This window comes from Neomonachus schauinslandi, chromosome 12, assembly GCF_002201575.2.
Source record: "Neomonachus schauinslandi chromosome 12, ASM220157v2, whole genome shotgun sequence".
Taxonomy (NCBI): domain Eukaryota; kingdom Metazoa; phylum Chordata; class Mammalia; order Carnivora; family Phocidae; genus Neomonachus; species Neomonachus schauinslandi.
This window is the reverse complement of record NC_058414.1, coordinates 101,045,032-101,059,194: the sequence shown is the minus strand read 5'-3', so window position 1 is coordinate 101,059,194 and position 14,163 is coordinate 101,045,032. Positions and strand designations below refer to the sequence as shown.

The following is a 14,163-nucleotide window of genomic DNA, read 5'->3' as shown; positions in this document are numbered from 1 at the left end:
TGAGTTTTTCTAAATTATGTTTGGCAGTTAAAGCAAAAATTATAACACTGATGTCCTTCTCAATGTATGTAGAAGAAATATTTGAGGCAATTATATTAGAAATGTGGGTGGGTAAAGGGACCTTTCACTCAGACTGGTAAGTGTTGACACCAGTAGAACAAGAAAAGTTATGTATAGATAATGTAATAGCCACGCCAACCATTTAAAAAGCTACACAAAGAGATGTACTCAAAAAAACCAATACATAAATCAAAATAAAATTCTAAAAATGTTCAAATAATCCCCAGAAACTTAGGTAAAACAAAACAAAGAAACAAAAAACAGAAAGAACAAACAGAAAAAGCTCTAATCAATAATTACAATAAATATAAGTGGTCTAACTATATCAATTAAAAGACAGATACCGGCAGAGTGGATTAAAAAAACCTGACTGCAGGGGCGCCTGGGTGGCTCAGTTGGTTAAGCGACTGCCTTCGGCTCAGGTCATGATCCTGGAGTCCCTGGATCAAGTCCCGCATTGGGCTCCCTGTTCGGCGGGGAGTCTGCTTCTCCCTCTGACCCTCCCCCCTTTCATGTGCTCTCTCTCATTCTCTCTCTCTCAAATAAATAAATAAAATCTTTAAAAGCTAAAAAAAATTAAAAATAAAAAAACCTGACTGCATTCTATGCTGTCTACAAAAAACTCTCTTCAAATATAAGAATATATGCAGGTTGAAAGTAGAAGAACAAAAAAGATATCCACTCAAATGTTAATCAAAGAAAGTATGAGTGGCTATACTGTGATCAGAAAAAGTAAATTTCATAGTAAAGAAAGAGAAGATAAAAAAAAAGAAAGAGAAGATAGAGAAGAACATTAAAAAAAATAAAGGGTCAGTCCATCAAGAAGACACAGCAATCTTAAATGTGCATGTAACAAAGAATGGAAATGTAAAATATGTGAGACAGAAACAGGAGAAACGGATAAATCCACAATTATAGTTGTAGACATCAATACCTCTCAACAATTGATAGAACAAGGACAGAAAAACTTAACAATACCATCAACCTATGGGAACTAAGCAACATATACAGAACACTCCACCCAATGAGAACAGAGTATACACTGTTTACAAGTGCCCATGGAACCAAAATAAACCTTATACTGGGCCATAAAAGAAACCTTAATAATTTTACAAGAATTAAAGTCATACAGGGGCACCTGGGTGGCTCAGTTGGTTGAGGATCTGCCTTTGGCTCAGGTCATGATCCCAGGGTCCTGGGATCGAGTCCAGCATCAGGCTCCCTGCTTCTCCCTTTCCCTCTGCCTGCTGCTCCCCCTGCTTATGCTCTCTCTCTCTGTCAAATAAATAAATAAAATCTTTTAAAAATAATAAAAAAATAAAGTCATACAGAGTGTGCTTTCTGACTACAACGGAATAAACTCAAAAATCAATAACAGAAAGGTAACAAGAAAATCCCTCAAACAACTGGAAATTAAACCACATACTTCTAAATGAGTCAATAAGAAAATCTCAGGGAAACTAAAAACTACATGAACGGGATGGAAATGAAAATACAAAATATCAAAATGCGTTGGACACAGCAAAACCAGTGCTAACTGGGAAAATTTTAACACTAAATGCTTACATCAGAAAAGAGAAAAAGTCTCAAATCAATAATCTAAGTTTGCACATTAAGAACCTAGAAAAAGAAGAGCAAAATAAACCCAAAGCAAGAAAAAGGAAAGAAATATGGATAAGAGCAGAAATCAATAAAATTTAAAACAGAAAAACAGAGAAAAACCAATGAATCCAAAAGCTGGTGTATCAAAAGTTAAGCCTTTTGCTCTGCAGAAAACCTTGGGAAGAAGATGGAAAGAGAAGCTACACAATGGGAGAAATTATTTGCAAACCACATATACAACAAAGGACTCATATCTAGTATATACAAAGATCTCTCAAAACTTCACAGTAAAATTATAAGCAATCCAATTAGAAAATGAGCAAAAGAGGGCGCCTGGGTGGCTCAGTTGGTTAAGCGACTGCCTTCGGCTCAGGTCATGATCCTGGAGTCCCGGGATCGAGTCCCGCATCGGGCTCCCTGCTCGGCGGGGAGTCTGCTTCTCCCTCTGACCCTCCCCCCCTCATGCTCTCTCTCTCAAATAAATAAATAAAACATCTTAAAAAAAAAGTTTAAAAAAAAAAAAAGAAAATGAGCAAAAGACATGAAGAGACATTTAATGGAAGAAGATGGAAAATAAGCACATGTGAAGATGTTCAACAACACTGGTCATTAGGGAGATGAAGATTAAGACCATGATGAGATATCACTACATACTTATGAGAACAGCTAAAATAAAAAATTGTGACAATACCAAATGCTGGCAAGGATGCAGTGAAGCTGGCTCTCTCATACACAGCTGATGGAAATGCAAAATGATACAGCCACTATGGGAAATACAGTGGCAGTTTCTTAATAATACTAAACATAAACTTGCCATACAATGCAGCAATTGCACTACACAGCATTTATCTAGAGAAATGAAAAATTATGTCCACACAAAAACCTGTACATAATTTTTTTTTGCAACACAATTTTCATAGCAGTTTTATTTGTAATAGCTAAAAAGTGGAAATAACCAAGATGTTCCTCCATAGATGAATGTTTAAACAAACTGTGGTACATCCATACACTGTAATACTACTCAGATAAAGATACAATCTATCAATACATGCAACAACTTAGATAGATCTCAAAGGCATTATTCCAAGTAAAAAGCCAATCTCAAAAGGACACATACTGTATGATTCCAGTTATAAAACATTCTCAAAAAAAACACAAAGTTACAGAGATAGAAACAGATCAGTAGATGCCAAAGGTTAGGAATGGTGGAAGGGAGGGGAGGTAAGTGTAATTATAAAGAGATTGTCCAGGAGAGATTGTTGTGGTGATATGACAGTTCTGTATCTTGACTGTAGTGATGATTACAGGACATGGGATAAATGTACAGAACTGCACACACATTGCACTCGTGTCCGACTCCTGGGTTTAATGCTGTGTTGTAATCACCTAAGATGTAGTCTGGGATGAAACAGGGAGAAGGGTACACAAGACCTATCCACACTATTGTTTACACTGCCTGTGAATCTGTAATTATTTCAAAACAGCATATCTGAAGACAAATAAAATATAGTTTGCGCATTATTTAAACAAATTAAAAAATAAAACCCCGGGCGCCTGGGTGGCTCAGTCGTTAAGCGTCTGCCTTCGGCTCAGGTCATGATCTCAGGGTCCTGGGATCGAGTCCCGCATCGGGCTCCCTGCTCCTTGGGAGCCTGCTTCTCCCTCTGCCTCTCTCTCTCTCTGTTTCTAATGAATAAATAAATAAAATCTTTTAAAAAAAATAATAAATAAATAAATAAAACCCCTCAGTTAGCTGTAACGATGAATCAAAACTCATAAGATTAAGCCTAATAAAGAAAAATGTAAAAGTTCTGCAGATAAAAAAAAAAATTTACATGGGTACAGAATAAGAGAAGACTACCAGAAGAGACGGATTATTTTCCAAATGCCAAAAGGTCACCTGAGGGTAATTCAAGGAAGATTATCAGAAGAGTGTATCTAAGGCAGAGTACATCTGACTTAGATATAAATTCTGTATCTTAGGAACACTTGCTATAGTAGTTACCAGACAATAGTAATGTTTTAATTAATATATCCAGTACATTTCCAAAAGAATGTCACATATTTGACTAAGTCTTCAGGAATAATATTCCTATCTTACATAAACTGTTTCAAAGAACAGAAAAGAAAGCTAAAAAACTCATTTTTTAAAGCCACTATAATTTTGATTTCAAACCAGACAAAAACAGTACAAGAAAGGAAAATGTAGACCAATCTCACTTTTGAACATTGATGCAAAACCCCAAATAAATACTGGCAAATACAATTCAGCAGGTAGTTGGTATTTCATAACCAAGTAGGGCTTACCTCAAGAATGAAATAAATGACTATTCAATATTTGAAAATATATTAATGTAATTCATCATATTAGTACCTTAAATGTCCAAAACCTTATGATCATCTCAACAGATACACAAAAAACCTTAAATGTTAATATCCATCCACAATTAAAAAGAAAAAAAAAAAACCCTTAGTAAACTAGAAACAGAAAGGGCACTGTATTAACCTGAAAAAAGCATTTCCACAAAAACCAAGAGTAATCACTAATGGAACACCAATATCATTGTCTTTAAAATCAGAAAGACAGGAGCACCTGGGTGGGTCAGTTGGTTAAGCATCCAACTCTTAATTTCGGCTCAGGTCATGATCTCATGGTCCTGAGATCCAGCCCCACATTGGGCTCTGCATTCAGCTCAGCAGGGAGTCTGCTTAAGATTCTCTCTCTCCCTCTCCCTCTGCCCCTCACCCCCACCCCACCACCACCACCCCCCCACCCTGTGCTCACACATATGTGTGCACTCTCTCTCTCTTAAATGAATAAATAAATCTTTTTTAAAAAAAAGGTTTAAGAAAATTAAAAAATAAAATCAGAAAAGACAAAAACACCCACTACCTCCAGTTCTAGTCACTATGGCAGGGAAGTTCTAGCCAATACAAAAGACCAAGAAAAAAAAACATGAAATATTGTGATTGAAAGAGACAAAATAACCAGTATTTGCAGTTAACAGTCTACATAGAAAACATAAGAATCTGCAAGCTAATAGAACAAATAAGAGAAGTAAGATTGTTGGATTAAGGGGTGCCTGGGTGCCTCAGTCGTTAAGCGTCTGCCTTCGGCTCAGGTCATGATCCCAGAGTCCTGGGATTGAGCCCCGCATAGGGCTCCCTGCTCCACGGGGAGCCTGCTTCTCCCTCTCCCACTCCCCCTGCTTGTGTTCCCTCTCTCGCTATGTCTCTCTCTCTCAAAAAATAAATAAAAAATCTTAAAAAAAAAAAAAAGATTGTTGGATTAAAAAACAGAAAACCTCAATAGCATTCCTATATGCTAGCGATTACTAATTAGAAAATGTAATTTTAGAAAATTCACAACAGCAACAAACACATAAAGGTACTTAAAATTAAATCTAGCAAAAGATGTATGAGCTTGGGGTGCCTAGGTGGCTCAGTTAAACGGCCAACTCTTGGTTTCAGCTCAGGTCATGATCTCAGGGTCCTGGGATCAGGCCTCCTTGTCAGACTCTGCACTCAGCAGGGGGTCTGCTTGGGGATTCTCTCTCTCCCTTTCCCTCTGACCCTCTCCCCACTGGTGCATTCTCTCTCTCTCTAAAATAAATAAATCTTAAAAAAAAAAAAAAAAAGGTGTATGAGCAGGGCACCTTGGTGATTCAGTCGTTAAGCGTCTGCCTTTGGCTCAGGTCATGATCCCAGGGTCCTGGGATCGAGCCCCAAATCGGGCTCCCTGCTCAGCGGAAAGCCTGCTTCTCCCTCTCCCACTCCCCCTGCTTGTGTTCCCTCTCTCGCTGTGTCTCTCTCTGTCAAATAAAATCTTTAAAAAAAAAAACAAGATATATAAGCTTTATGAAGACTATTACAAAACATGACTGAAAAACGTGAGTCATGAATAAACAAAACAAATACACCATATTCATAGATAGAAAAACCCAATTCATAAAGATGTCATATTTTTCCCAACTTAATTGAATGTGTCTCTAATCAAAACCCCATTATAATTTTTCAGGGAGCTTAAACTGATTTTAAAATCAATAATAAGTAGATCTAATCTATAATAAGAGTAAGGGCCTAAGGGTGTTTGGGTGGCTCAGTGGGTTGAGTGTCTGCCTTCAGTTCAGGTCATGATCCTGGAGTCCTGGGATCAAGTCCCACAGTGGGTTCCCTGCTCAGCAGGGAGTCTGCTTCTCTGCCCCTCCCCTGGCTCATGCTCTCAATTTCTCTCTCTCACTCACTCACTCTCTCTCTCTCAAATAAATAAATAAAATCTTAAAAAAAAAAATAGTAAGGGCCTAAGAATAGCCAAGGTTATTCTGAAAAAGAAAAAGGAGGAAGAACCACACCTACCAGATATCGGGACACTTGCTGAATTAATAGTATTTTAAGATAGCACAAATTTGGAGCAGAGATAAATAAATGCATACATGAAACAAAATAAAAACAGCAGAAATATTCCCAAGCATATATGGTACCTCAATATGATTAAAAAGGAATGACAAGTTAAAATGCACTCTTTAATAAATGGCCCAGGGACAAGTGTCCTTCCTTTTGGAAAATAAGTAAAATAACTACCTCACACCATGTTCAAAAAATAAACTCAAAATTTTCTCAGAAGAAAATTTAGAAAGTCTTTATGACTTTGGAGCAGAAATGTATTTTTCAAGATGGAAACAAATTATAAATGGAAAATACTGAATATTTTAACTATATCAAAATTTTAAATTTCTACATTTAAAAAATCATTTAAAAAGATGTCATCAAGTAGGAGACAATATTTGCAAAAAAATTAATATTCAGAGTATACAAAAACAGCTCCATAAAACTCTATAACAAAAAGACTAAAAAATGCAATAGAAAAATGGGCAAAGATATGAACAGGCAATGAAAGGTGCTCAACCTTACTAGTCATCAGAGAAATGTACATTCATTAGGCTGGCAAAAATTTAAGTCTACCAACATTAACTGTTGTCAAGGCTGTGCAGAAACAGAAACCCTCCACCACCAGCGGTGGGAGTTTAAATCAGCACAAGCACTCCCAAGAGCTGCCTGGCAACAGCTGAGAAGGCTGAAGAGGTGCACACCTGGACAATGCGTGCATTATTTTCTCTTGGGAAACTAGCATGTGTGGATAAAGAGAGGTTTACTGCACCATTTTGTATATTAGAGAAAACTGGAAAATGCCCAAATAAAAACAAAGAACTGTTGAGATTCAAATGCTAGAACTGTGATCGAGAACTATATATATCAACATTGATAAATCTTAAAAACACATTATCGAGGGATTTTTTTTAAAGGACAATGCAGAAAGTGATTTACAGTATGGTATCATTTGGAAATATTTAAACAATAGACCAATGTTACATACAGCTAAGGAGCTCTGTACCTAGAAGGTCAGGGTAGAACATGCTGGCCACAGGAAGTACCTGGCAGAGGAGGGAGCACCAGGGAAGGGGGTCAGGTTGGAGGAAAAGGGAGAGGGCCACACCCACTCTGATGTGTGTGTTTACTATGTATGTACAGGATGAAATCATGTCAGCATTTGTTCACTCCGGGTGGTGGGTACATGGGTCTATGCCGTTTTATCTTCTGCAAAACTCATTGGCTGAAATAAAAATTAAAGAACTCTATTCACTAAAAAAAAAATGAAAACATCTCTGGGCTCAGTCTCTATCTCCAGTCTAGACCTTCCCTTGAGCATGACGCCTTTCGCCTGATGCCTACAGGAACTTTACACCCCTACTCTTCAAACACAGAATGTCTGAAATATACTTACTTTTTCCTGACCCCTCCCTGTACCCCCCATGTGCTCCTCTATAGACGTGATCACCACACATACACTCACCCCTCTGCTGGAAACGTTTCAATGACTCTCAATATACTCCAACAACTTAAAGACAAAAAAAGGTAGGGAAAACCTTTGTTCAAACAATCAAGAAAATCCTGCACACAAGTGCAAACAAATCAGATACACATGGAGCTGCCTGGGTAGAGCAGGATGGTCTACCCAGGCACCTCTCTGGTCCAGGGGGAAGGCCCAACGGAGCCCCTCAAGGAACAACTGGAAAATTCCTGGTTGCAAAATAAAACTGAGAGAACAAAGTCTCTCATCGTCTGGCCCTCCTCCACATTTCCAAACACACTTCCTGCCACTCTCTGTTCAGAGTTGGGGTCTCCAGCACCATGAGAGCACTTCTACTCTTCACACACCCAGTGCACCTCGCCTCTATGTCCACCAGCATCAGAGAGCCTGACCACATGTCCACACAAACGCCACCTTTTCTCTGCAAGTGCCACTTCTGCACGTGTCTTGAACTTCACCTTGTGAATGGAGCCTCTCTAGCCAGAAAAGCGATTCAGCTCCCAGAACTAGGATGAGCAGGGAAGCCAACAGCCCGAGGTAACCGAGGCCCTCTACCTATCTCAGCATCCTCACTTCTGCCCAAACATCTTTCCATCTCGCCTCCTGGGGCTTCTCCATCTCCTGCAACAAATTCAGCCAACAATGTAACTGTTCTTTTACTCCCACCTCTTTGACATTTTTATGCTCTTTCTAGCTTCTGCTACTGTGAAGGTTCTGACAGCACCCATCTGAGGGCTGCCTTGCTGTCTGACAGTGAATGAAATCCTGCTACTAAGTGACTTCAGTTCTCCTCCCTGTTAATGATGACAGGTTAAATGGGCCAGCCAGCTGAATGCTGCTGGCAGTTTTAAATGGCAATGCATTAAAGCAAAAGGTGCAAGGTCAGCCTTTTAGAGTTGTGGCACTTAACAAGGTTAAAATCCAATCTGCTCTGAAAAGTCAGAAAGTTCAATTTATCAATCCAGCATGGAACGATCAAGTTCTGGGTCACTCGTAATAATGAAATTCACAAAAGACTCATCTAGCCTACAAAGTGCCAACTGTGATGGACTTCACTGTGTCCCCTCAAAATCCTATGTTGAAGCCCTTGCCCCCAGTGTGACAGCATTTGGAGATGGGGACTAGAAGGAGGTAATAAAGGTTAAATGAGATCATAAGGTGGGGCCTTAATCTAACTGCACTGTTGCCTTCTAAGAAGAGGAAGAGACAACAGAGATCTCTCTTTCGACTGAACACAGGGAAAAGGCCATGTGAGGACACCGTGAGAAGGTGCCATCTGCAGACTAAGGAAAGGGGCCTCAACAGAAACCAGTCCTGACTGAACCTTGATCTCGGACTTCGAGGCTCCATTCTGGGATCAAATACATTTCGGTTGTTTAAGACACCCTGTCTGTGGTATTTTGTAATGGCAGCCCTAGCAAACTAGGACACCAAATTATGAATTTTAAATAAAGATACAGCAGACAGGGGCACCTGGGTGGCTCAGTCGTTAAACGTCTGCCTTGGGCTCAGGTCATGATCCCAGAGTCCTGGGATCGAGCCCCAAATCGGGCTCCCTGCTCAGCGGGAAGCCTGCTTCTCCCTCTCCCGCTCCCCCTGCTTGTGTTCCCTCTCTCGCTGTGTCTCTCTCTGTCAAATAAATAAATAAAATCTTAAAAAAAAAAAAAAGATACAGCAGACAAATCATGCCTCTTATTGAAGACACCGCATCATGGTACCAAGGTATTCAAACCTAGAAATCAAATGCATGATCAACTTCAGCCAGCCAGCAAGGAAGGAGAATGAGGTGAATAAAATGTGCTCAAGGAATCTGAGAGAATACATATACGTACCCAAAAAGGCTTTAGTCTTCCCTTGAATAAATGCTAAGCTCCTTGTCTCCAGTTCTCCTAAGCTTTCCCTGTTCCATACTGCTCACAAGAGCCGGTTGTTACAATGTCACTGGTCCCAGAACGACTTAGAATTCTTTCTAAGATCACAACTCATCTTACAAGAGATACGTTTAGGAAGCAGTGTTTCCCTTCACTCTGGATGGACAGACGTTACTCTGGTAAACTGTCTCCAAATAATAACTCAGAATTTGAACAGTTTCAGAGAAAAATTCTACCCTACAAACAACTGACCTGTCCTTGGAGGCTGTTGTAGGAAACAAAGAGTGGGGAGGATGCGCTCTTGCCAAAATATGAGAACACTTCTTCTTTTAAGTTTAGCATTCTCTGCTAACTAAAATTTAAACAAAGGCAGATACTTTGAACACAATAAAGCAGTCATCAGGCCTCTTATTTCAAAAAAAAAAAAAAAGGTCTTTCAATAGAGTGAATAGTGCAGCACAATGGATATTCGGTCCACGGAGTTGCTAAGTTAATAAAATTGTACTTATTTAAAACTACAAATTAACCTTAAAAGACCAGATAGGCTTCTTCCAAGTAGCTCCGACATTTATGATTGAATGAACAGCCCCTGCCAACCTAGCCAGGCGGAAACTCCAATGACAGTGACAAGGGTCTTGTCAGAAGACAGAGGGTCAGAAAGTTGGGGGTTTTGTAGGCTGCAGCTACAGTCCACAGCAATAGTCAGCCCTAAGTGTGTCAACATTAGTAGCCCTCCCCGGTCACCAGAACAGTCTTCTAAAAGCAGGTGGCAAGTCAATTAATATGCCTTGAAAAACAATCGGAATGCTGAGAACCCCAATCATTTAGAAGCGCAAGGGCGGGGCTGTACTTACATGAAGGGATAATGAACTGTGGCTCAGTGTTGCCCGCGTAGCCAAGCTTGGTGTACCTAAAAGCACAAAGTCATCAACACAGGTTTAGACAATAACACTCTCCCCTGCATCCCATTAGCGTCTTCTATTATAAGCTCTCCAAGTCTGAAAATACCAAGCCTCAAAATAGTCACTTGAAATTTTAAAAAAATAAAAATAAAAAGCTTATGATGAGAATCAAACCCTAATTTCAGATGAGCAAGCCGTTATTAAAACATAACATGTTATGCTCGTTTCTACTGGGGAAAATCTTGCACACATGCATTAACACATAAATCACATTTGTGTATCCCTACCGACTTTCCAAGTGCTTTTACACTCTTTTGCTTTTTACAAAAACCCAGGAGAGAAAGTAAATATTATCCCTATTTAGCAGATGAGAACACTGAGGCACTGGGAAGTTAATTCAGCTGCCCAAAGCCAAGCAGCTGGTGAACAGGAAAAAAAAAAAAAAAAACCCAATCTAAATATGCAGGCTAAATCCCAGAGCTGGCTCTCAAAGAAGTGTACTTACTTCTCAAACTTCATGAACTTTTGGGGGGGGGGGGAGGTTAAAAATGATTATATAATTTTCTTAAAATGTCATGGCATATGTCTAGAAACAGTTACTGCCACCTCCTTAGAATATCTGACAGGAGCATCTCTTTATCATCTCATTTCAGAAGGAGCCCATTTTCTGTCAAGATACTCTGTGTGATGGATTCCAAAAGTCTTAACTAAAACAAATGCCAAAATACTACTATCTGTTCCAAAAGCATTTGCTAATCCCTTAAATAAAAAAAAAAAAGTGGTGGGGGGGGACCACCACTGAGAACCATCTGCTGGAAATAAAAAATTGAAAACCAAAAAGACTCATCAGCTCTTCCTTTCTTATTAGGCTTTACTGTAACGAACAGTAAAGTCTGGACAACTGAGCCATCGTTCCGCAGTAATGCTTGTAATGAAGAAAAATACCCCCCAGCAGTGTTGAAAGTAACCTTATTAATTCATTCTATTTTATAAATTATTTCAAGATGCTCGATACTAAAATTTTTTGATGTGGCACTACATTCTAAATTCTAATAAATTAATTTTATGATTTTTCAATGTATTTTACCATATGCTAATTTTACTATTTTTGAACACACAGTGAATGAATAAGCTTTGGTGAGCCAAAAACGGCAAGTTAGCTCCATTTAAATCATGCCTTACTGCTCAGTCTCCAAGGATCTGACGTCTTGGTGCCACAAGAACCTGGGCGAGGCTAGGCTCTGAAACCCAACAGGCCCCATAATAAGTTTCCAAGACCCATCTGAGGGCCCCCCAAATTCCACAAATTACCAGACACACAAACCAAGTGGACCCCACTCCAGGGCTCACCAGACCCAGAGGGAGGTTTCAAAGCCAACCCAGAGCCGGGAACTTTCCAGAAGGCAGGCAACATATACTAAACTTCTAAAAATTCCCAATTCAACCATCATTCTGGAAGTATCTTCCAGACAATAAATACAAATAAACTGAATTGCTGACCCAAGGCTAAAGAAGCCTAGCAAGCAGGTCAGAAACACTAAAATCCTCAAATTTAAGACTATGGTTTTTAAAAGGCCACATCACCCACCCCCCAAAAATACAGCTTGTGCTTAATCTGCCTCCCCGCACTGTGAGATTTCAAGGCGTACGAGGACATACGAGGACAGCACGTAGTCCCTGTTCCCGACTGCACCTACATCCCCGGGCACTGTGCCTGGCACGTGGCGGGCACTCCCTAGAGACCTGCGCCGTGAGCTCTTACCAACGTAAGGAAAGGCCACTGCTGTCCAACTGCTGGGCAAAGGAGTGGCGCTGGAAAGGGGGATGCTGAAAGTCAGAAACACAAGGTGATGGGGCCACAAAAGACCAGACCCATCATCTAGCATAATCTTTCATTTATAGGTGAGAAAACAGTTGTTTCTGTGATGAGGGTATTTTCAAAAAAAGAAAAGAAAAACCTGAAACAAATACAGTAAAATATTAACACTTTTTAAAATTAGGTGCTAAGTATCATTTCTATCTATTATTTTTTGTATTTCTGAAAGTCAAGAGTGTGTTGTATTGGTTAAGACCATGCACTCCAGCATGAGACTGCTCGGGTTCACGTCCCAGCTCTGTTTTTTGCCAAATGTGTGACTTTGAGCAAGTTACTTTACCTATCTGCATCTCAGTTTCTCCATCTGTAAAATGGGGATAATAATACAACCTATTTCCTAGGGCGAGTTTTATGTATAAATAGGGAAACAGAGAAAGCACTAAAACAGTGCTATCTACATTTTTATTTTTTTACTATTGTTATTTTTCTGTACGTTTGAAATATTTTTTTTTAAAGATTTTATTTATTTATTTGAGAGAGAGCACATGAGAGGGGGGAGGGTCAGAGGGAGAAGCAGACTCCCTGCCGAGCAGGGAGCCCAATGCGGGACTCGATCCAGGGACTCCAGGATCATGACCTGAGCCGAAGGCAGTCGCTTAACCAACTGAGCCACCCAGGCGCCCCGTTTGAAATATTTCTTAATTTAAAATTTTGAAAAGCTCAGAAAACACACCCATGGTATGGTCTGTGGCTGTGTTCGGTCTTTCTGCTGTACACGAGTCTATACACCACAGACACACTGCTTTGCATTGTGGTGGAAATGAAATGCACAAATGGTAAACCCAGCAGATACCAGCTATCCTTCCGCAACTGTGTCTTGGACCCTGCAATCATGAACTACATGTAACCCAGAGCAGCAAAAGGTCAGACTGCAGAAATGGGCTGGAGCACATTTAGACTCACAGCTCCAAAATTCAACTGAATACTGATGATACCACCACCTCGTGCCACTCGCCAACCGCGGCTGGAATGCTGAGATCCTGAAGGCGCGGCGCTCTCCCGGACAGGACAGACAGCCTTCAAGGGAGGCCTTCTGTCATCGAGTCACACAGGTAACGGAGCATCAGTAACATTAAGCAAATGATTTTCATGACTGAGGCAAACTAACATTAAGACATATTAATGTTTCTATGTATAAACAAATTACTATGAGATCCTCCCTATCTCCTACCAAAACTGAAGCCATTAAAAACAATGGCAAAAGTATAAACTATTCAGGTCACTTAAGGTAACTTAATATCTTTAGATTTTTTCTGCTACTCCTTATAGAGCATCAAATACACTTGAGGTTTTGTTACTTTGAATAATCACAATGTAATGAATGTCTAACAAGATTTCTTTAAAGAGACATTCAAATTTAAAATTTTAATAAAACCTTTATCAACCCGGCTCATACCAAACTTTAATGAGAACATATTAAATGTAACACTGCAAATGTAACCTAACAAGTGCTCATCCTATAATCCTCTCCTAGGAGGACAATCCAATGCTAGACTGGCATGCCCCATTAGAGGTAATCTTATAACAGCTCAACTATATAAAGAGCAGAACCAAAAAAAAAAAAAAAAATAAAAAGTAAAACACAACTATTAAATATGGACCATGTTCAAGAAAACAAAGAAGCATTTTTTTTAATCCCTGTCAGTTTCCTAGCTAGAAACATGTAGTAGGCATACCATGAGGATACTTCTTTAAGAAGGGAGGGGGAAAAGCATGGCCCCGGTCCTCAAAATATTTACCTATTAGAAATCGGATTTCAAATTGATTTTTTTTTTTTATTGCAGCATGGCCTACTTTCTCTGGTAGGCAAGTTTAAGTTCACCTGGGTAGGCTTCCAGAAAAAATGTACCAAACCTTCTGAACAGATCATCAGGGAAACTTCTAAAATACATATTCCCAGTACCCGCCCCAGACTCAATGATGGGAATCTCCAGAGAAGGAGCCTGGGCACCTGTATTTTTAACATCTTCTATCCCAACCCCG

At 39.6% G+C, this 14,163-nt stretch overlaps 1 protein-coding gene across 1 annotated transcript in view; it reads right to left on the bottom strand.

Moving 5' to 3' along the window:
* Positions 1–14,163, bottom strand: part of ACTR3B (actin related protein 3B) — an 89,317-nt gene that overhangs the window by 59,821 nt on the left and 15,333 nt on the right. The window contains exon 2 of the mRNA XM_021692784.2: positions 10,257–10,312. Within this exon, the coding sequence (XP_021548459.1) occupies positions 10,257–10,312 (56 nt within the window). The remainder of the gene's footprint in view (positions 1–10,256; positions 10,313–14,163) is intronic.